The 22,089-nt window shown below is 41.4% G+C and overlaps 1 protein-coding gene across 1 annotated transcript in view; it reads right to left on the bottom strand.

The window, feature by feature from the left end:
* LOC143116912 (NACHT, LRR and PYD domains-containing protein 3-like) overlaps positions 1-20,767 on the bottom strand; it is an 83,827-nt gene extending 63,060 nt beyond the window's left edge. The window contains exons 1-2 of the mRNA XM_076278285.1: positions 20,696-20,767; positions 450-563 (exon numbers count right to left, since the gene is read on the bottom strand). Coding sequence (XP_076134400.1) covers positions 450-563; positions 20,696-20,763 — 182 coding nt within the window. The 5' untranslated portion in view covers positions 20,764-20,767. The remainder of the gene's footprint in view (positions 1-449; positions 564-20,695) is intronic.
* Between the last annotated feature and the right edge of the window lie 1,322 nt (positions 20,768-22,089).

The raw sequence follows: 22,089 nt of genomic DNA, 5'->3' as shown, positions 1-22,089 counted from the left end.
TATACAGCAGATTTGGATTCAGCACCCCTTAATACCCCTAGAAATGTTGTATAATATAAATAATCACAAAATGCCTCCAGCACTTTAAATAAGCACATTTTCAGGTATTCTGCCTAGACTAATATGGTTGATGATGGACCGGCATCACTCACCCCACTTCTGGTCGTAGGGTATAAAACCCTCCTTACTGCCTTATACTTGTTGCAAAGCCTCCCACCTCCTCCCCTGCTCCTCCATTTCACTATCAGCTCTAAGCTCTAAATCACCCCTCATCTATAGGGGGTGTTAGCAGACATCAATCACATGTGATCTCCACTATTGGCATCCCAGGACCAGCCTACCAAGCCAAACTTGCTATTCTCTACACTCAGTCTAAGCAATCCAATGGGTGAACTAGTGAATCTAAGATGGCTGACTCACATAAAAACTACAGACTCATAACTACTCACTTTAGACCTGATGGAACTGGTTCACTGCTGAAGTTAGGCATATTACGTATGGACTGATCACTCTTCATGGACACACAGCTGGGCACTGGAGATGGAGGTCTGTGTGTCTGTGGTCTGGTTACATAAGATGACACAAAATACTGATGAACATCAACTCATTCTCTATGGAGTGATTACATTTCTTCACACTTAGACTAATATTACAACAATGCATTATACAAGAATCTCTCTCTCTCTCTCTCTCTTTCTCTCGCTCACACACACACACACACACCCTATACAGTGTATCCCTACCAGCATATGCATTTATTTTCTATAACACATGCATGTGTACATGATGTCCATCATTTAGAGCTTTGACATGGATAAGAAATTATGCCTTCTTACATTGACATGTTACAGTATCTTATCTCATCCACCTCATTTCCTAAGTGTGTGGGTGTGTGTGTGTGTGTGTCTGCGAGTGTGTGTGTGCTGGTGTTTGTGTGTGTGTATGTTTGTGTGTGTGTGTCAGTGTTTGTGTGTTTGTATGTTTGTGTATGTGTGTGTGTGTGTGTTAAATGATGTTTTCTAAACAAAGTTCGGGATGAGCCCATATGGTTGATTAACAGCCATCACTCACCCTACTTCCGGACGTAGGGTATAAAACCCTCCTTACTGCCCAATGGACCTCATTCACCAACCGTTCTTACGAAGAAATGTGTTCTTAAAACCCACTTACGCAGTTTTAAGAAGATTATGGTATTCACCGATGATGTCTTGTTCTTAGGTAAGAACAGAATCTATGAACACTCAAGAGCACTCTTACGCACATTTGAGAACTGAGTTGTTTGTGCAAAATCAATGGTTATTGCATTTTCATCATATCTACATGTGTAAAATATGATAGAATTTAAATTACAACTATATATTGTATCATTAAGGATATTTTTGAATAAAAATATTGGGCAATTCCATGGAAAATTACATTTTTGGTAACATCCATAACGCCAGTAAAATGTGATGGTATGGTATGATGTGAATGATTACATGAAATTTGAGCTTTTGCTATTTTTGGCTGAAGAATGTAAATGAGAAAAAATGCACAACAAATGAATGCTATCATTCACATCATACACATTCACAAATGCCAAGGCATTTCACTGGCGTTATGGATGTGACAAAAAGTCCATTTTCCGTGGAATTGCCCTATTATAATTATTTTTTCTTAAGAAAATAAATTCTGGACTTCTGGTGACGTCATGACCAAGGCAAAAGCCGGACTTCAAATCTCCTGAGAAGAGTCTTAAAAAACTAGCCAAAATGTAATTTTATTTCCCTTTTTAATTCAAAACAATCATACTAAGTTATCATTATGTCGATCCCTTGAAAATAATCGGAAAAGAAGACCAACAAACCACTGAAGACGTCTAAAGACCAACAAACTGAGTCTGGGCTAAGCGAAGAAAGCATGGCGGCAGTGCTGCGCACATTATTTTATTTTATGGCCCCCCATGAACGAAAATCCACGAAACTTGGCAAGCATTAAGAAGGTGTCATAATGATCCTACACTTTCAATTTCATGCAGTTTTGACCATGTCAGCCAGAGATATTGTGATTACAACACCTAATTTTTTGCTTTTTAATTTTTAACTAGATGGCACTATACATGAATTGAGTGGTAATGGGATGGGTTGACATGGCCCCTTAAGACCAACATTCAAAAAAAGTTGGTCCTCCTAGTCCTCCTAGGTTCTCGTTTTTTTTACAGAAAACTGTGTCCGCCCTACCCTCCTTTTGGGGGGTCCAGTCCAGCGGGGGGGGGGGGGGGGGGGGGTGCTACAGATCAAAACGAAAAACAATGGTTCCGTGTCATCCTTGTGGGGCCCACGAAGTTCCGTGCAGCCCGGTCTTTCAGTGTCCCGGGAACCGTTGAAACCAAATTACTGAAGAAAAAAAGAAGAAAAAAAATCTAGAAGAAAATCTTCCCGACCTGTCAGGTGAGACCACTATCAGAAAGTGCGAGGTCCAGTTCGCCAGATATGGACAGCCTGATCGTGTCATCGTGCTTGAGCAATGTGTTACACATGGTGTGCCAGCAAAACTAAGTTTCAAAAGGCAAGTAGCTAAGCAGCAGTGTTTGGAATAACGGCGTTTTTTCACTAACGGGGTAATCTACATGTAACTAATTACTTTTCCCATCGTTACAACGCCGTTAACGTTACTGGACGTTAAATGCGGTGCGTTACTATGCATTGATTGAATAAACTGTAATCCGAACGCACCCTGGCTCACAGCTAGTGAGGAGGTGGGTTAATAACGACGTACGCGATTATGATTGGCTAAGGCAGAGTCATGTTTCATGATAGCCAATCAGAGCCAGTGTTTCTATACACTTGCCAGCACAAGTGCCACACACACACACACCAACTGCTAAAATAGAGATTCGACGAAACAGCAGAGGTCAGGAGCAATCTGAAAAGTTGGACTTTTCAAGGTGGAGATATAAGCACTACTTCAAATTCATCAAGGCAAGAATGTGCATGTAATGTTTACATTATGTCCAGGAGCGAAGACTTTGTCGACATCCGTTGTAAGCAACTCTAATTTAATGAAGCATCTCACACACGCATCTAACGCTAGTGGCCAAAAACACCGATACCTCACTCCACCAGATGATAGCTCGCCATCCACTAACAAAGAAGGAGTCGGAACAAAGTCCTCCAAGTAGTAAAAGCTAGATCTTTCTGCCTCACAACAAAAACCTATGACACAGGCTGAAGTCAACCATAGGTCTGTCGATGTACAATATCTTGAATTTCCCCTTGGGGATCAATAAAATATCTATCTATCTATCTATCTATCTATCTATCTAATAAATATTGAAAGTTATGTAGCCTACAGACACCTGTCTGTTCTACTCATTTCAACTGGCTGCTCAAAACTGCTCAAAAAATCCAAAATCTTTGACATATAGCAACTTTTTTTTGTAACAGTAACGCAAATAGTTACTTTCCCTGGTTACGAGTTAGTCTTATCACAGAGTAATTCAGTTACTAACTCATTTACTTTTTGGAACAAGTAGTGAGTAACTATAACTAATTACTTTTTTAAAGTAACGTTCCCAACACTGCTAAGCAGTACTATGACAGATAAGCAAAGGATCTCCCGGACCTATGTATTGGACAGAGCATCAGGATGAAGCCTCTCCCGGGTGATAGGACTGGAAGATGGCGTCGCGGCGTATGCCTCCAACAGGTGGCACCTCGCTCATACCTTGTGGAAGTGGAGGGTGCCACATACCGACGCAATTGAGGACAGCAGAACCCGTCCCACCTGAGACTACACCTCTACAAACCTCCAACGACCCAAGAGCAACACAGAGAATTAAGAGGAACATCTCGTCCCACAGGAACCAAATCCTGTACCATCACCAACATTACCATCCACCCCCCAGCGAGCACACCCTGCAAGTCCAGCCCCAGCACTGATGCCTCCTGACGCCACTAAGCCACACAAGGAGTGGCAGAATCAGCAAACCTCCAGAGAGACTCAACCTATGAACTTACACACACACACACACACACACACACACACACACACACACACACACATAGCAAAAAGCGTCTGTGTGTGTGTCTGTGGCACGCATATCTCGCTGACCGTTTATCAGACTGACCTAAGATTTCGTATGTGGCTCGCGCGTGGCACAAAGGTGTGCACTCTCGATTTTGAAGATTTTTTAATGCATATTTCAAAATATGCTTATTTACGTAGGACGTTTATCGCTGCACTGCACTGTTTCCAAGGGGACCAGTTTCAGGGGAGCTCCACCCCATGGATCGTGTACTGACAGTAGCTAGGTCCAGAGAAAGGGCTCTGCTAGGTCTCACTTTGATGATAGTCAGTCGCAATTTAAACGGATTACTCGGGACTGTGGGTTAAGATGCAAGATGATTATCATGTCTGACCTCAACAATAAAGACTCCCTGTATGCAGTTTGCTTGCATAAAATGATTACTTGCAACAACACGCCAACAAACACGGGTATGTAGTGACCACTCAAATAGCCCAGGCTACTTTGGACTTTCAAGAGACTTTGACTAAAACGACAATTCCGACTGCAAGGTCCCAAATTGAAACGAGCGATAGGCTAATGCCACATAGCTAACATTAGACAAGTTGCAGACTGAGTGACGGCACTTATCACGCCATTAAACACGGGTATGTAGTGACCACTCAAAATAAAAGTATGTGCAAGCTTCGAATAGCATTAGGAAGTTATTCAGTAAGCTATACACATTTAGCCTTAACTCAAAACAGTTGTCATTATGTCATTCTGATCTGTAGAAATGTCACATGCAGCCATGCCTAAATTTATTAGAGGCCACATTAATTATAGGCTAATATATTATAATATTCAGTATTCATTATTGAATGCTTAGCTGGAATGATGTTTCCCTATCATCCTATTTTTAAAGCAGGCATACATGTGGGCATGTAATTGAGCTACGGGTTTTCTTCAGGAATGGCATGTTTGAACGGGCACTGCACTAGTTTATTAGAAAAGAAGCGACCGTCGTATAATCTTGTACTTCCTTGTCAGTTATTTGTGTAATCCATCTGATATATGTGGAGTATCATTAAGGTACGTCTTGGAATGTAATTACTCTGACATTCGACATTAAACAACCATACATTTAGGCAATGGGCACAGTCTTAGGGGCTGACACTTTGCATAAAATTTCTCCTCACTGCTTAAGTAATGCTTCAACTGAGTGTTGGAGGGGCTGTGGCTTACTGGGGGACCACACACATATTCTGGGATTGTCCAAAAGTATTAGAATATTGGAAAAATATACAGAGAGAAATAAAGCAATGCTTATGTATAGACCTACCGATGGAACCAATACATTTTTATTGGGCATAGTACCTGATGACTTCCGTTGCGTTTAATGGTTCCGTTTAAAAAGAAGCCGACTTGTTCAATTTGTTGTACAACTATCTTTGGCCCTATAACAGCGATGGCATGGACAGTTAACGTTAGCTTGTTTACAGTTGATTCCATTGTGGCGAAGCCTGCTTTTAGGCTCAACCGTCGTCCTACTATGGTTGTTATAGTTACCATTCGTAAGCATTGATATGAAACGGTGATTAAACTTTTTTTTACCAGATTTACTTCATACACAGTAGGTGTCCTGTTATTGAGAGTTAATAGGCACCCCACTAGCCAATCAGAAAAGAGTATTTCTTCTCTCCAGGTGATAATCAACCTTATGTAATATAAGAATTTGTTTTGATGCACTGTATGACTGATGTGAAAACAAAATATAAATACGTTTAAAAAAGAGGATAAATTCCACTATTTTACAATGTATTTTAGAATAAACTAGATCAGCGTTTCTCAAACTGTGGGAGACATGCCAGGTGGGGCGCGAACTGACGTGAAAAACAGGAGTTTTTTTTATTTATTTTTTTATCTGTAGCCTGGGCCCAGGTAGCACCCGATGCGCAATGGACACTGTGTTATTCACAGGGAAGCGCTCGTGTCAAGGCAGCTTAGTTAGTCCCGACCTACATGAGATTTTGAACGTTGTTGTGAGAGTGGTGAATTTCATCAAAACCCGGCCCTTAAAAGCGCGTCTATTCTCCACACTTTGCGAAGAGATGGTAGCTGACCAAAAGGCTGTAGGCCTACTGTTTCACAGCGAGGCAAGGTGGCTTTCCCGAGGGAAAGTGCTGTCGCGCGTGTTTGAGCTCCGAGTCGCCTCTTCTTGGAGGAAGAGCGCATGTTTGAATCTGCAAGCACGTTCACTAATGAACATTTCTTGACGAAGCTGGCCTATCTTAGCGATATATTTGATATATCTTAGCGATACATTTGAGTTAAATGTCCAGTTACAAGGCAAAGACAAGCACCTACCTCACCTAGCAAATAAAAACACTTGAGTATGGGACAGGCGCCTCGATCGCGACAGTATTATGCCTTTGAAATTTCTGAGCGAAATCCCTGAAACGTCTAATTGGGAGCCACTTTTGTGATCCCATGTATTAAACAGTAGGCCTACATCACATCCCTGCAAAGTTTATTTCAAAAATATTTCCCAACCAGCAGTGCTCAGTATGACTGGATTATGGATCCATTTAATGCAGCATGTTGGTATTTCATTGAATATATTGTACAATGCTGTAAAATGGCCTATGCATCCTAATATGTTGCTGGAAAACAGAAATATGTGTGTTATGTGTGTATTTATTATTATATCTGCAGCACCAGCTGATTTTAACTCTGTTGAAGAGGATATACTTAGAACTTGTCATTATTTCAATAAATTTAACAATTTTAAGCTTGACCTACCACTTTCTTAGAGCGATGAGGGACAGGTGGGGCTCGAGAATGCCCCCTTGATCAAAGTGGGGAATGAAAGAAAAAGTTTGAGAACCACTGATCTAGTTTGTTAACTACCACAGTCACGAGTTGGGTCGCGATAGTCTGTCATTTTTAAAAAGTGGGTCCCCAGAAAAAAAGTTTGAGAAACACTGAACTAGATGTACCGCAGAGCGGTACAAAATATGACCACCGCCCAGTCCAGCACATTTTTTTCCACAAAAATAAATCGCTGAAAGGCCTATATGATTCTAACTGTCTCACTAAATTGCATTATCCACACTCAATTCTCACTGGTATCTGCTAGACAACAAGTACCAAAACATGATTAGTTCATAGATTTCACATGTAAAATTCATTTTATACAACCCCACCCCCATCTTGCCTGTTCATAATTCTGAGAAATTCTTGAATTGTGTGCATGTGTGCGTGTACACGTTTATGTTTATGTGTGTGTGTGTGTGTGTGTGTGCGTGCTTGTGTGTTTGCCTGCGTATGTGTGTTTGTGCATGTGCATGCATGCGTACATATGTCTACTGTGTGAGTATGTGTCATACGTATGATTACTGTGAATGTATGTGTGTGCGTGTGTATCTGTTTATGCACATGTGTGCACATGGAATGGGTTAACATGACCCCTGGAGGCAAACATACGCATAAAAATGGTCCTCCTAAACCCTACGGTTCTCAAGATATTCACAGAAAACTGTGTCTGCCCTACCCTCCTTTCGGGGGGTCCAGTCCAGCGGGGGGGCTACAGATCAAAACGAAAAACGATGGTTCCATGCTATCCATGTGGGGTTACACGCCCACCAAGTTCCGTGTACCCCGGTCTTTCAGTGTCCCAGGAATCCTTGACGGAAATTTGGACATGCGAAAAAAAAAAAAATCTGACTAAACCTATATGACCGCCGCTTCGCTGCGTAGCGGTCATAATAATTGACAACACAAATAACACTATTTCACTTTTTATACTAGCTACTAAATATAACGACTCATTTACTGTTCAATTCCTGCAGTAGTGCTTTCACTTCAAAGCATGTGTCATATAAGGTAATCAAATTGTCTTGTTTGTGTAGTTTATAATATATGGTACTGACAAGTCAGGGCTGCCAGGTAAGCTCAAGCTGTGGTGTTTGCAGTTTGGTTTATTGCCTCGGCTAATGTGCCATTGACAGTTTATGAAGTTCCTCTGTCAAAGGTAGAGAGGTTGGAAAAAATTATCAATTCCTTTGTCAGAAAATGACTCGGAGTCCCACGCTGCTTTCAGTGTAGCCTTGTATGGGAAGGGCATTGTAGAGTTGCCAATATCTAGTCTGACAGAGGAATTTAGGGTTAGGCTTAGGGTTGGGATTCAAACCCTAATTTGGGATCAAATTGGCATTTGACGATGTGTACAGTAAAACATCGTGATGGACGATGATATCGTCGGGGTGGTGGGTTAGTGTAGTAAACAGCCTATAGGTATGTCTGTACAGAAATACATTTATAATGTTCTACATAAAAAATAAAAAATATATTATATAGGCTATACGGCCTGATGAAAGTGGACAGCTAAGAGAGACATACTGACCAGGCTACCGAAGTTGTGTGGAAGATCTAATCCAAGAAAATTGTTGTGAAAGACGGATAGACAATCAATCTGAACACTTGCGTGTGCACCAACCAGCGGAATATTACACATTGCCAGCCTTCGCTGGACCCAGCAAAAAAGCTACTTAAGACTATCATGGTCACTCATTTAAAATCTTAGTAGGCTACTATGCAGCATCCCACGTTATCAGGCTACCGTCTATGCTGGCTATGAGGGCGGCGGGAAGTGAAAGTAAAGGGCTGCAATCACGCAGTCCAGGCTATAGGAGGGCGAAGTAAAAACACTTTTACAAATAACGAATCCCGATTACCACTCCGCTGCTGTCTGGGACTTTTGCTAAATGCATGAAATACAAGCCTTACAGTGAAAGACGGATAGGCTACCTTCTGATCCTATAATTAACGAAAGAAATGGTTTATTTTAACACAGAGAAGAAGGGCGCATTTGGCGCTCACTGTAGCCTCGCAAAAATATTTGAGCGCTAGAATGTCCTAGTCGTATAGCCTAACAATAATAAATCTATATTTTCTGCTAAAACATTAGGCTACATATTACGTCCAATGTTATATAGGCCTGCGAGACATGTAGGCTACTAAAGGACAATTAGGCTACACATTCACGTCACAGTCAGGAATTATTTGAATAAGACGGTAGACTAATACGTGATAACTGTTTGGCTGACAGCCTTTAAAGTAGGCTCAATTTCATTTTCATTTTTATGTTTTAGCAGCAGGAATTAGTGACTGGCATGTGGAGGCGTGGCATCACGATGGTTGCTTTCCATCGTGATGCCTGTCAAACATCACGATGAACGATGATATCGTCCATCGGCACAACCCTACTAAGGCTAGATTGGAAATGACTCTTACTCAGTCCAAGGACCCAGTGGTGAGGAAAGTTGCACCCACAGTTAATGCAGGGAGGAAGTGGAACCCAACAGGCAGTTAAGCAAGCTCAATCAGCATTGAGGCATAGGGATATAATGAGCCATGTGCAGCACAGGCGGGGGGGTCTAGGGGTGGGTGCAAGTAAACCCTTGTGGAGTAAGGCTTCTGCAGGAGAAAAGAGGAAAATGGTAGTGGAGGAAATGCATCCAGTGACGTCATAATATGCAAATTAGATGAGTAAATGTACCCCCTTCATAAACTTCTGGTCATACTCAATGATTTTCACATTTACATTAGGACTTTATCTCTGACCACTTGCAAGCCATGGCCTTTTGAAATTTTGATGTAAAAATCCAATTTATATTTTTTAAACCCTGGCGGCTAAAGGGTTAACATTGAGGTCTATGGCAGAATCCAAGAATTTCCCAGAATTTGTCAAAGCCTTATTTTTCTGAGCAATGGATGCACATTTCGGACACGGTATCATGATCTCCAAACCCTCCTCCCCATTTCAGTAGAATGTCGTGCCAGTATGACCCTCCAGTCGGGAGAAAATCAACATTGATGAAGGTGTACACCAAGTTTGCTTTGTACTCCGGCTTCTGTCTGGCGTGGAACCGAGGCGTTCAAACGTCAGTCATACGTCAGTGACACACCCCTGTGCAGGCGGGAACTGAACCAGAGCCCATCACTGACTGAACTCCACTTTGCCCTCATAGACATGAAATTGGGACGACCCATCTTGCTATGCATTAATTATCTTTGGTTTACTTCATTGAACTCACTGTTCCTTGGGAAGACAGAGTGGAAGAGGCCAATGAGCTGAAGGGAGCGAAATACACTGAAATAGCAGAGGAGGCAGCCAAGCGAGGTTGGAGTGCACGATTAAGACCTATTGAAATCGGTGCACAAGGGACCAACCTGGCCAACCTTGACCATGCCAGGCTGGTTAAGAGTATTATGGGTATTGGATATTTCAATGTGGTAATATGGTGGCAGCATGGAGGGAAGTGTCTCCAGGACGCTGGTTTCACTGTTAAGCCTTCATGAGGTGTCGTGGGCCTAACTTAACGAAACATGATAAGAACAAAACTGCGAACGATTCTGAGGTTTAAGAACACCTTTGTGAATCTGCCTAAGAGTTTTCGTAGGACCTTCTTAAAGGACAATTCCGGTGCAAAATTAACCTAGGAGTTAATAACACATGTGTACCGAGTTCGACCGTTTGCTGGGCTTTGTTTTCATGCTAGTCGAATGTGACCAGTTTTATTGCAAACCGATAATTAGCGTTTAATGCTAGCCTTCGGGGCACACGTACCGTATTTTCCGGACTATAAGTCGCTCCTGAGTATAGGTCGCATCAGTCAAATTAGCGTTTAATGCTAGCCTTCGGGGCACACGTACCGTATTTTCCGGACTATAAGTCGCTCCTGAGTATAAGTCGCATCAGTCACAAAATGCTTCATGAACAGGAAAAAAACATATACAAGTCGCACCGGACTATAAGTCGCATTTATTTAGAAATGTATTTCACAAAATCCAAAACTGGATTATTGAGGCCAAAGAGATTAATGTTAATGAAGACGAAGGAGTGAGGAGGGCAGGAAGGTAATTGCAAAGCAAAAGATTCACTGAAAGAAAATGCCATGTAGTACACCAAAATGTATCTAAAATGTGGAGAATACAATGCAATCTGCATTTTGGGCGATGAGGAGTCACAAGCTGGCAGCAGATTAAACGCTCATGAGAGAGAAAAAAATGCAGTTTTAGACGTGACCGAAGCCATAGGCCTATAGGCCCGACGGTAATTGTAAAGCAATTTACAAAAGATTCACTGAACAAAAATGCTGATATGATACATGAAAATTTAGCTAAAAATGTGGAGAATGCAATGCAATCAAGCATTTTGGGTGATGTGGAGTCACAAGCTGGCAGCAGATTAAATGCTCACGATAGAGAAAAAGACGGTTTTAAAAGGACGTGACCGAAGAGGCAAGCCAGGCAATAGGCCTATAGGCCCGACGGTATTTGTAAAGAAATTTACAAAAGATTCATTGAACAAAAATGCTGATGTGGTACATGAAAATGTAGCTAAAAATGTGGAGAATGCAATGCAATCAAGCATTTTGGACGATGTGGAGATACAAGCCAGCAGCAGATTAAATGCTCGAGAGAGAAAAAGATGCAGGTTTAAATGGACGTGCAGACCGAAGCTGCAGCAAGCAGGTGATATTTAGAAATTTATTTCACAAAATCAAAGACTAAGAACAGACAGACTATGTAACTGTACACATTGAGGCCAAAAATATTGAGAATTCTACATGAAATGTTAATGAAGACGAAGGAGTGAATAGTGGCAAGAGGCAAGCCGAAGGCTGCTGACAAGGGCCCAACGCTATTGTAAAGCAATATACAAAAGATTCACAGAACAAAAATGCTGATGTGGTACATGAAAATTTAGCTAAAAATGTGGAGAATGCAAAGCAATCAAGCATTTTGGACGATATATTGGCACAAGCTGGCAGCAGAACAAATGCTTGCTGGCCACCTCCGAGAGAGCGCGAGAAAAAAAGATGCGCATTTAAAACCAGGGCCTAAATTTCAGCATAAAGTATTGAGCGTTAATCTAATAATGGAGCGGCCTGAATGCGGGACTATTGACTGGACGGACCAACTCTGACTTCAACTGAAACCCATGCAGAGACATACACACATGTGCGCGCAGGACCACTTTGGGGGTGCCTCTCTCTCTCTCTTTGCTCTTTCTTTCTCTCTCTCAGCAGGATTTGTCACCGCTGAAGTCAAATTATAACCTATACAGTAGGTGCTTCTACATCAACCGCTATCGACAGGAAAGGAAAACAAACGTTTAGCGATAAGGAACCGTGAGGAATTTTGCAAACACAGAAGCATGACAGCCTATAACACGAGAGAACATGGATGTGTTCTCCATTTGAGGAACGTTATAATCGATTGCGGACGTGAACAGACAGCTACAGACACGGAGCGCATTCAGTTAATATAAATTAACATTTAAAAACATGTTCAATTATAATTATATATACAATTATATATAAGTCACACCTGACTATAAGTCGCAGGACCAGTCAAACTATGAAAAAAAGTGTGACTTATAGTCCGGAAAATACGGTACAGTAGAAAGAAATCGCTATTTCTATACCACTAACAAGGCTCAAAATAGCACAACACTTACACAGTAGCACAGTGCCGGTTCAGACCTCCATGGGGCCCTAAGCAAAATCCTGCTAAGGGGCCCTCCTACCTGAACTCTGAGCGCGAAAATGTAACCATTTTTTTACAGTATCGTCTAACACCTCAGTGCTCCCAATACAATCATCCCACCCCATTTTGGATGTCTATGGAAGTTACCAAATTATAGTGTTTTTCCCTATAAAGGACTAGGAGACAGAAACATAATTGTGTGTGAATCACCTTCACACAGCAATAAATGCCCAGTTTCAGTGTCTGGGCTGTTTGCTTTTGATGCTTGCTGTACATATCCCCTTGCAAAAAATAACTGCAGTTTTTTCAAGATTCAGTTATACCACAGTAGGCTACAGTGCAGTATAGTATTTTCATGTCCAAAATACTGCATTTCTGTAGTAAAGTACAGTACTATGCAGTACAATGCAGTTTTTTGTGTCTAAAAATACTGCATTCCCTGCATAAGAACTGCAAATATTTTCTCCAAAACTGCGGTTTTCATACTCAGAAATATGTAGTTTGACACTTGAAGTAATGCAGTTTTTTATGTAAGGGTCTGGTTGTGCTAGTAGCCTACTGGCTGACTGTTCTTCTGACACCTGTTTGTCTATAGGCTATTTGCCAAAGACATAGGCTATGAACTGGCTCCCCTGATTCTCTTATTATTTCAATATTTTTTTTTAAAACGTAGACTATTTATGACCGCCGCTAGCGAAGCTAGCGAAGCGGTCATATAGGGATTGTCAAAGTTTTTTTTTTTTTTTTTTTTCTTCCCGTCATCTACTTCCTGAATTTTTGGTCAACGATACCCGGGACACCGAACCACCGGGGCACATGAAATTTGGTGGGTATGTAGCCCCACTAGACTTTTACGGAAAAATTTTGTTTCGTCCCCGGGGGCCACTCCCCCCCCGTGCTGGGCCCCCCGAACCGCAAAAAAAGCAGTTTTTCCTAAATAACTACCTGAACCGTGGCACTGAGGATGAAGAATCTTTTATGGTATGTTGGTCTCAAGGGCCCACATCAATCTGGCCCATAATCACTCATTTGTGATTTGCACCCCCCCGGTAAAAAATGAAAATGCAATATTATTCTGCTTTAATCGCCCCTATCTTCAGTTAAGATGTTCAGAACTGCACCAAATTTTATGTGTATGATTGACCTGGCATTCTCTGGGGGTATGCCAAGTTTCGTAGAATTTCATCCATGGGGGGTCTAAAAAAAATTAGGTTTGGTGTACATTTAGTGACTGTACACTCATTGGCCTGTAGATGGCGGTGCACACATATACACATGCACACACACACACAGGCACCCACATACTATCGGTATTAGAACGGCCAATACATAATTAAAAATTTAGTAGCATTAAAAGAAAGCCAAAATAAATATTCATCATCATCATCATGGCTGCATTTCCAGTATTGGCGATAAGTTGTCGTTTGTCCACTAGATGGCGCATCGTTGCAGTGAGACGTAATTTTGTTGGAAGTTAAAAGTGGGTTGGAACAATGGACGCTTCCTACAAGGACTAGTTTACCGCAGAGAACGTCTAATAAGGATAGGATGATGTTTACATGAAATGTAATTCCCATTTCTTCTTGAAGCTGAAATAAATCTGAGGATGTTTATCGGACATGCTTGGTTTTTACTGCAGGTAGGCCTACGTTAATCTTATAATATCAATAAGGACCTAGTGTTACCGTTAGCGTTGGTTGAGTGATGGAGGCCAATTTGATTGATTGCATTTGTAGAAAACTATAAATGCGGTTATACCAAGCAAATTGATAGCAGCACTGTAATTGTATCTTTCGACTGTCATTTGTTGCACGTGCTACAAAAATCATTCTGTGAAATGGAAGATTTACCAACGTTACACCGGTCTGATACAGTTTTGCCTATACATGCGTGAGACTGAGACACCTGTTTATTTTGTTTTAAGTGCGTGCAGGGTGTGAGAGGGGAATCGATGTGCTTTGATTCCAGCTTGGTAGTTGTAGTCTGTGAAATTAAAAAGCCCGTGTGTGTGAAGTATCCAAACAATGACACCTTCATTTCATTATGGCTGCTTTAGCAACACACCTTGCTACTGTGTAGTGAGTCCCATTTAGAAGTGGCTACTTCATTCGCGCTTTCCTTGACTCATTGAGCTGCGTGAATTTTATTACAACTTTTCGCCACGGTATGGCAGTTTAAGTCCGCTTGATACTGTAAGGCGTATGCCATTGATTTCCAAAGGAGATTTTATTTGTGTCGCCAGCATAGCCTATTGACAATTTATGTTGTAAATAGGCCTACCTTATAAGCCTACCTGTAGCTTAGGGAAGCTAACAGCTTTCTATTAGGATCTAGTTTGTTAGTTACAGTTTTGTCATAACTCCCTGATGCATTTTTGCATTTAGAATAGCCAGAGCGTGGATATCTCAATCGGAAAATTAAACAATATCTGGTGCATATGAACTAGGCTGGGTGAACCCAGCCTGATCTGCCCGCTATTTATTTTTTGATTTCTTAAAAGATTGAGCTTGGTCTGGTGAAAGCCAGACTAGCCATGGACCTCAGTTACACAATGCAAGGGAACATGAATCAGCCTATATTTGCACGAACAATAACGGACAACAGCTCTTCAACTTTGGCCCGTTAAAATGTGTATGAACAGTCTAGCGACGCATTTAATCAAGGCCCATTTGGACATGTCAGTTATTTGCACCACTGGTTAGATGTAAAACAGCATTTCGTTTCAGACTACTGTTACTTAATTTGTGCATTAACAATAACGTTTCAGACTACTGTTACTTAATTTGTGCATTGACAATAAAGTATTACATGAACTAAAGATGACTAAAATTTTATGTAGAAGAAGAAACATTCACAAAAAATCCATCCATCCAAAAATGACCTTTGTTTTTGATAGCTGTTGAAAACGGCATGGAACTGACAGAGATGTTTTTGTTTATAAATAAATAAATAAATAAATAACATTATGCTGATACCTTTTGCTTTTCCCAAATACAATGTAGCCTATAGGTGTAAGTGACCTTTCATCAATCCAGTTGCAATGGATGAACTGTGATGAACTGCCCTACTTGTGATTGTTTAGAGATTTTAAAGGTTTTATAACAATGCTACATCTTCTTTGGCTATTCTACAATCTATTCACCTTTTCAGCACCAGTAGGCTACTTTCTGTGCAGCCGCACACACACACTCAGGCATGCCAAACAAGCATACACAAAAGTTTCAAGAGTGGGGGATGGAGTAAAATATGGAGACAAATTGAAGTGTGATTTATTTTCGCGGAACGGATGTACAGGACTGAGCGGCGGTCATATTTTGTACCGCTATGCGGTACATCTAGTTTAAACAATTATTATGAGTTTTTTTTTTTTTCCCCCCCGTCATCTACTTCCTGAATTTTTGGTCAACGATACCCGGGACACCGAAACACCGGGGCACATGAAATTTGGTGGGTATGTAGCCCCACTAGACTTTTACGGAAAAATTTCGTTTGGTCCCCGGGGGCCACTCCCCCCCCGCGCTGGGCCCCCCGAAACCCCAAAAATGCAGTTTTTCCTAAATAACTACCTGAACCGTGGCACCGAGGATTAAGACATTTTTATGGTATGTTGGTCTCAAGGGCCCACATCAACCTAGCCCATAATCACTCATTTGTGATTTGCACCCCCCCGGTAAAAAATGAAAATGCAATATCATTCTGCTTTAATCGTCCCTCTCTTCAGTTAAGATGTTCAGAACTGCACCACATTTTATGTGTATGATTAACCTGACATTCTCTGGGGGTATGCCAAGTTTCGTAGAATTTCATCCATGGGGGGGTTTAAAAAAATTAAGTTATGTGTACATTTAGTGACTGTACACTCATTGGCCTGTAGATGGTGGTGCACACATATACACACGCACACACACACACACATGCACGCACATACCATCAGTATCGGCAATTAGAACGGCCGATACATAATTACAAATTCAGTAGGATTAAAGGAAAACCAAATATTCATCATAATAATAATTTGGCTGCATTTCCAGTATTGGCGTCATGTAGTCGTTTGTCCACCAGATGGCGCATCGTTGCAGTGAGACGTAATTTTGTTGGAAGTTAATCTAAAGTGGGTTGGAAACGCTTCCTACAAGGACAAGACTGTACAGTAGTTTACCGCAGAGAACGTCTAATAAGGGTAGGATGATTTCTGCATGACATGTTATTCCCATTTCTTCTTGAAGCCGAAATAAATCTGAGAATGTTTATCGGACATGCTTGGTTTTTACTGCAGGTAGGCTAGTTAATCTTAAATTATATCAATAGCCTAGGACGTAGGTAAAATAATGTTACGGTTAGCATTGGTTGAGTGATGGAGGCCAATTTGATTATTGATGTATTTGTAGAAAACCATAAATGCGGTTATAGGTTACCAAGCAAATTGATAACAGCACTAATTGTATCTTTCGACTGTCATCTCATTTGCTTATGACCATAACCTAGGCTACTAACAGGAGCTAAGTGAGTTAGCCACAACACGTTCGCTACGTGATGGTTTTCTAATGGAAAATATATAGGCTACCTGAAAGATAACCTGTCTATGATGCATCCTAAACACCGGGCTGGGACATTTCTGCTCAAAGTCTCAAAAAGCATCTGAGTCAACGTTTATTCCCAAACACCCATATAGGCTACTTCAATCCTCTATTTTCAAAGGTGATTCAAGTAAGGAAGAGCATGGCTCAAAGTAAAGTAACTAGGACTGAAATTACATAAATTCGTCAAAGTGAATAATTTGTGTCAACTCGCCGCAATGTAGATTTATTAACGCACCCGTGATAATCTACATCTCCATTTAAACCAAATGTTTTAGAGTGCACGTTGAGAGATGTATCCAGGGCAGGGCTGTACCTACACATATTTGTTGCACGTGCTACAAAAATGATTCTTTGCGATGGATGATTTAGTACCAACGTTACACTGGTCCGATACAGTTTTGCCTATGGCTATACCGTGAGACTGAGGCGCTTTTTGTTTGTTCGAAGTGCGTGTTTAGGGTGTGAGAGGGGAGTCGATGTGCTTTGATTCCAGCTTGGTAGTTGTAGTCTATGCGATTAAAAAACACGTGTGTGTGAAGTATCCAAACAATGATAACGCTTTCATTATGGCTGCTTTAGCCACATACCTTGAGCTACTGTACAGTGGGTTGGGTTTCATTTAGAAGTGTCCACTTCATTCGCCCTTTCCGTGATTCATACAGCTGCGTGAAATGTATTACTACTGATATGCAAAACTATTAACTTTTAACCATTAACTATTAACCAAGAGGTGGCAGCTTAAGTCTGCTTGATACTGTAAGCCATTGGTTCCCAAAGGAGATTTTATTTGGGTCGCCAGCATAGCCTAGTGACAATTTGTGTTGTGTAATAGGCCTAGCATAGGGCCTACCTTATATAGCTTATAGTTTGTTAACAGTCACGGTTTTGTCATAACTCCCTCTATGCATTTTTGCATTTAGAATAACTCTGAAACCGGGGGGCGAACACGTCGCAGGGGGGGCGCCAGTGCGTGGAAACAATATTTCTATCGGGCGCCTACCATGGACTAGGCTGGGTGAACTCAGCCTGATCTGCCGGCGATTCCTTTTCGATTTCTTAAAAGATTGAGCTTGGTCTGGCGAAAGCCAGACTAACCATGGACCTCATAGTTGCAAAATGCAAGGGAACATGAATCAGCATATTATTTGCACAAACAATAACGGACAGTAGCTCTTCAACTTGGCCCGTTAAAATGTGTATGAACAGTCTAGCAACGCATTTCATGAAGGCCCTTTTGGACATGTCAGTTATTTGCACCACTGGGTAAAACGGCATTTTGTTTTAGACTACTGGTATTTTATTTGTGCATTGACAATAAAGCTGAATATCATATTAACTAGATGACTAAACTTATGCATATGTAGAAGAAGAAACATTCACAAAAATCAATGACATGACCTCTCTTCTTGATAGCTGTTGAAAACTGCATGGAACTGACAGGGATTGTTATGTTTAATAATAATAAATAAATACATACATTATGCTGCTACCTTCTGCTTTTCCCAAATACAATGTAGCCTACAGGTGTACCTTTCATCAGTCCAGTTGCAGTGGATGGACTGTGATGAACTGCCCTACTTGTGATTGTTTAGAGATTTTAAAGGTTTTATAACAATGCTACAAATCTTTTGGCAAGTGCTACAAATCTATTCACCTTTGCAGCGCCAGTAGGCTACTTTGTGTGCGGCCCGCAAACACACATTCCAAACAAGCATACACAAAAGTTTCAAGAGTGGGGGATGGAGTAGAGGATGGAGACAAATTCATTAATATGATTTATTTTTGCGGAATGGATGTACAGGACTGAGCGGCGGTCATATTTTGTACCGCTATGCGGTACATCTAGTTTTAATACTTCATATTGGCCTAATTTACGATGTGCATTTATTGTCCATGCAGCACAGCGAATCAAACTTAATAAGTACTGTGACTGGGAAAGGCTGGCAAGCAAGCCGCAGACAGATCAGGGGATTCACTTCCCTGTTAGGTAGGCCTACAGTATGCTAGACCAGCAACACGCGCTGGAGAGACGCATGTACATCAAACCATGGAACGAACGCAAGTTTACCCGACTGCTGTTCCCGCTGTCATTCTCGTGGCGTTTCTTCCGTTTTTCATGCCCTGAATGGTAATTCGGTTTCATGTTCATCTTCTTAGGCTACCTGCAGACATTGTGAAGCATGGCCACCGAAGAAGAGGAGTGCCTGTGTTGTGAGTCTGAAGATTTGCCCTCATTGATAAACAGTAGTTGAAACTTTTTTCCATGTCCCGAAAAGAAATTGGAGGCGGCGATCCATACCAGAGGGACATCCACTAAGTAAGTACACTTTACAAGTTATGTTACATCGGAGCTATTATTTCTGATAGGCCTATATTGAGCAAATTACGTTTGATTTTAGTTCACATCGCCTGCCTGTAACCGACCGCCGTCATGCCTGTATATGTGAACCAGACGTGAACGGTAATGTGTTTCTTTTTAATAAACTGCTTGTACACTTACACAGTTCTCAATGCTTCGGTTTACATGTAGAGACCCTCATTGCTACTGTGTAAGTGTGGTGCTATTTTGAGCCTTGTTAGTGGTATAGAGATAGCGATTTCTTTTTACTGTACGTGTGCCCCGAAGGCTAGCGTTAAACGCTAATGAGCGGTTTGCAATAAAACTGGTCACATTCGACTAGCATGAAAATAAATCCCAGCGAACCGTCGAACTCGGTAACCCCTAGGTTCATTTTGCGCCCGAATTGTCCTTTAATGGAGAAAAATAATTCTGTGGAAATGCATGGATTCCAGTTGCTGCTACTGGAAGAAACTGGAATCCATGCATTTCCACAGAATTATTTTTGGAATCTGATCCCTTATCATACCTGTTCATTCTTACTCGTCGCTCGACTTATCGTGACTAAATTCAAGATGGCTGCAAACGCTAAACTTTGTGAAGATACTGTCTGTATAAATCGTCTTGTAAGTAAACTACCAGTGCTTACAAGTTCTCAATGTCTCGTTTTAAATGTCAGGGCCCTCGGAAGTCTACCAATGAAGTGTGGAGATACATTGAGCCTCGTAAATGGTGTAAAACAGTGATTTATTTGCATGGCTAGGCCGATGCCGAAGCACCACCATTGAAAAAGCTGTTGGTAGCATCGGCTAACTAGCGCCAGATTTTGGAGTGCAGGGGACAAGCCGAGATGGGCTATGAGACATACGTTCACACTCGGTATCATGTTTCAACACACTTTAGGTCAATATCACACCGGAATTCTCCTTTAAGAACACAGTTAAGAAAATTCTTAGGAAGATATTGGTGAATGAGGCCCATTACGTCATGTTGGAGTTGCAAAGCCTCCCACCTCCTCCCCATCTCCTCCATTTCACTATCAGCTCTAAGCTCTAAATAACCCTCATCCATAGGGGGTGTTAGCGGACAGCACTCACATGATCTCCGCTATTGGCATCCCAGGACCTGCCAAACTTGCTATTCTCTACACTCAGTCTAAGCAATCTAATGGGCAAACTAGTGAATATAAGATGTCTCTCTGTCTCACATAAAAACTACAGACTCATAACTACTCACTTTAGACCTGATGGAACTGGTTCACTGCTGAAGTTAGGCATATTACGTATGGACTGATCACTCTTCATGGACATACAGCTGGGCACTGGAGATGGAGGTCTGTGTGTCTGTGGTCTGGTTACATAAGAAGACACAAAACACTGATGAACATCAACTAATTTCGCTATGTAGTGATTACACTTCTTCACACTTAGACTAATATTACAACAATGCATTATACAAGAATCTCTCTCTCTCTCTCTCTCTCTCTCTCTCTCTCTTTCTCTCTTTCTCTCACTCACACACACACACACACACCCTATACAGTGTATCCCTATCAGCATATGCATTTGTTTTCTATAACACATACATTTCTACATGATGTCCATCATTTAGAGCTTTGACATGGATAAGAAATTATGTCTTCTTACATTGACATTTTATCTTATCTCATCCATCTCATTTCCCGTGTGTGTGTGTGTGTGTGTGTGTGTTGCTAAAATAACATGGCTGCCAGACACCACAAAAATCACCTAAGGGATTTTTTTGTTAGAATAACAAGATTCTAGGTGCAAGTTTAGTCAAGGTGGGGACACTGAAATGGGCGGGACCTCCTGTTGAAGTGAATTTAAATTTGTCTATCGCCAAATAATTGCAAACATTCCTTTATCGTAAGAATTGCCCTATATGACAGACTAAGCAGAATTGTAGACTGTAGGCAAAATACCTACTGTAAGCTATAGCCAAAATACCTAGGCTAGGGGATACGGCTGCAAATATTTGCCCAATTCTATGCAGTTTCTTATATCTCGAGAAGCATTGTTCTCTCTCTCTCTCTCTCTCTCTCTCTCTCTCTCTCTGTGTGTGTCTGTGAATGTGAAAGATAGCTTTTGTTTCTCTTTTTTGTGGGGTGTAAGTGTGGGTGTATGCATGTATGAATGCACAAGCTAGTATGTGTTTTATGTTGTGTATGTGTGTGTGTGTGTGTGCGGGTGTGTATGCACGCACAGTCATCATTTCTGATCTCTCTATGAAAGGTGGGGAGCTCTCTGCTGTAAGCCCAGTGGGTTTAGCACTTCCCTGGCACAAAGCCTAGAGGTCAACACACACACACACTAGGGTGTGTACCGGTCCATTTGTGTTTCATCAAGATCGAGACTTCGAAAACGGTGTGAATGTGTGTTTGAGAGAAAGAGGGTGAGTGTTTGAGAAGATGCCCGCCTCAACCGGGAGAATGACGTGATCATGCCAATATGTGTATGGCGCGTGTAGCAGGAAGTATGCACCTCCCAGAAGATAGGCTTTACGGCATAACACCAAGGGATCAGACTGAAATCCATAAAAAATCCATAAAATACACTTTTCTGTTTCAAAAACGTTTTAGCTATCTAAGGGACCGTTCGGTATTTATGGAA

This window comes from Alosa pseudoharengus, unplaced genomic scaffold, assembly GCF_046254945.1.
Source record: "Alosa pseudoharengus isolate Yale_2024_CS ecotype anadromous, Long Island Sound unplaced genomic scaffold, YU_APseudo_1.1 YU_APseudo_1.1_scf_1, whole genome shotgun sequence".
Classification (NCBI taxonomy): Eukaryota; Metazoa; Chordata; class Actinopteri; order Clupeiformes; family Clupeidae; genus Alosa; species Alosa pseudoharengus.
The sequence above is the reverse complement of the archived record's forward strand: the minus strand, read 5'-3'. Positions and strand labels throughout refer to the sequence as shown.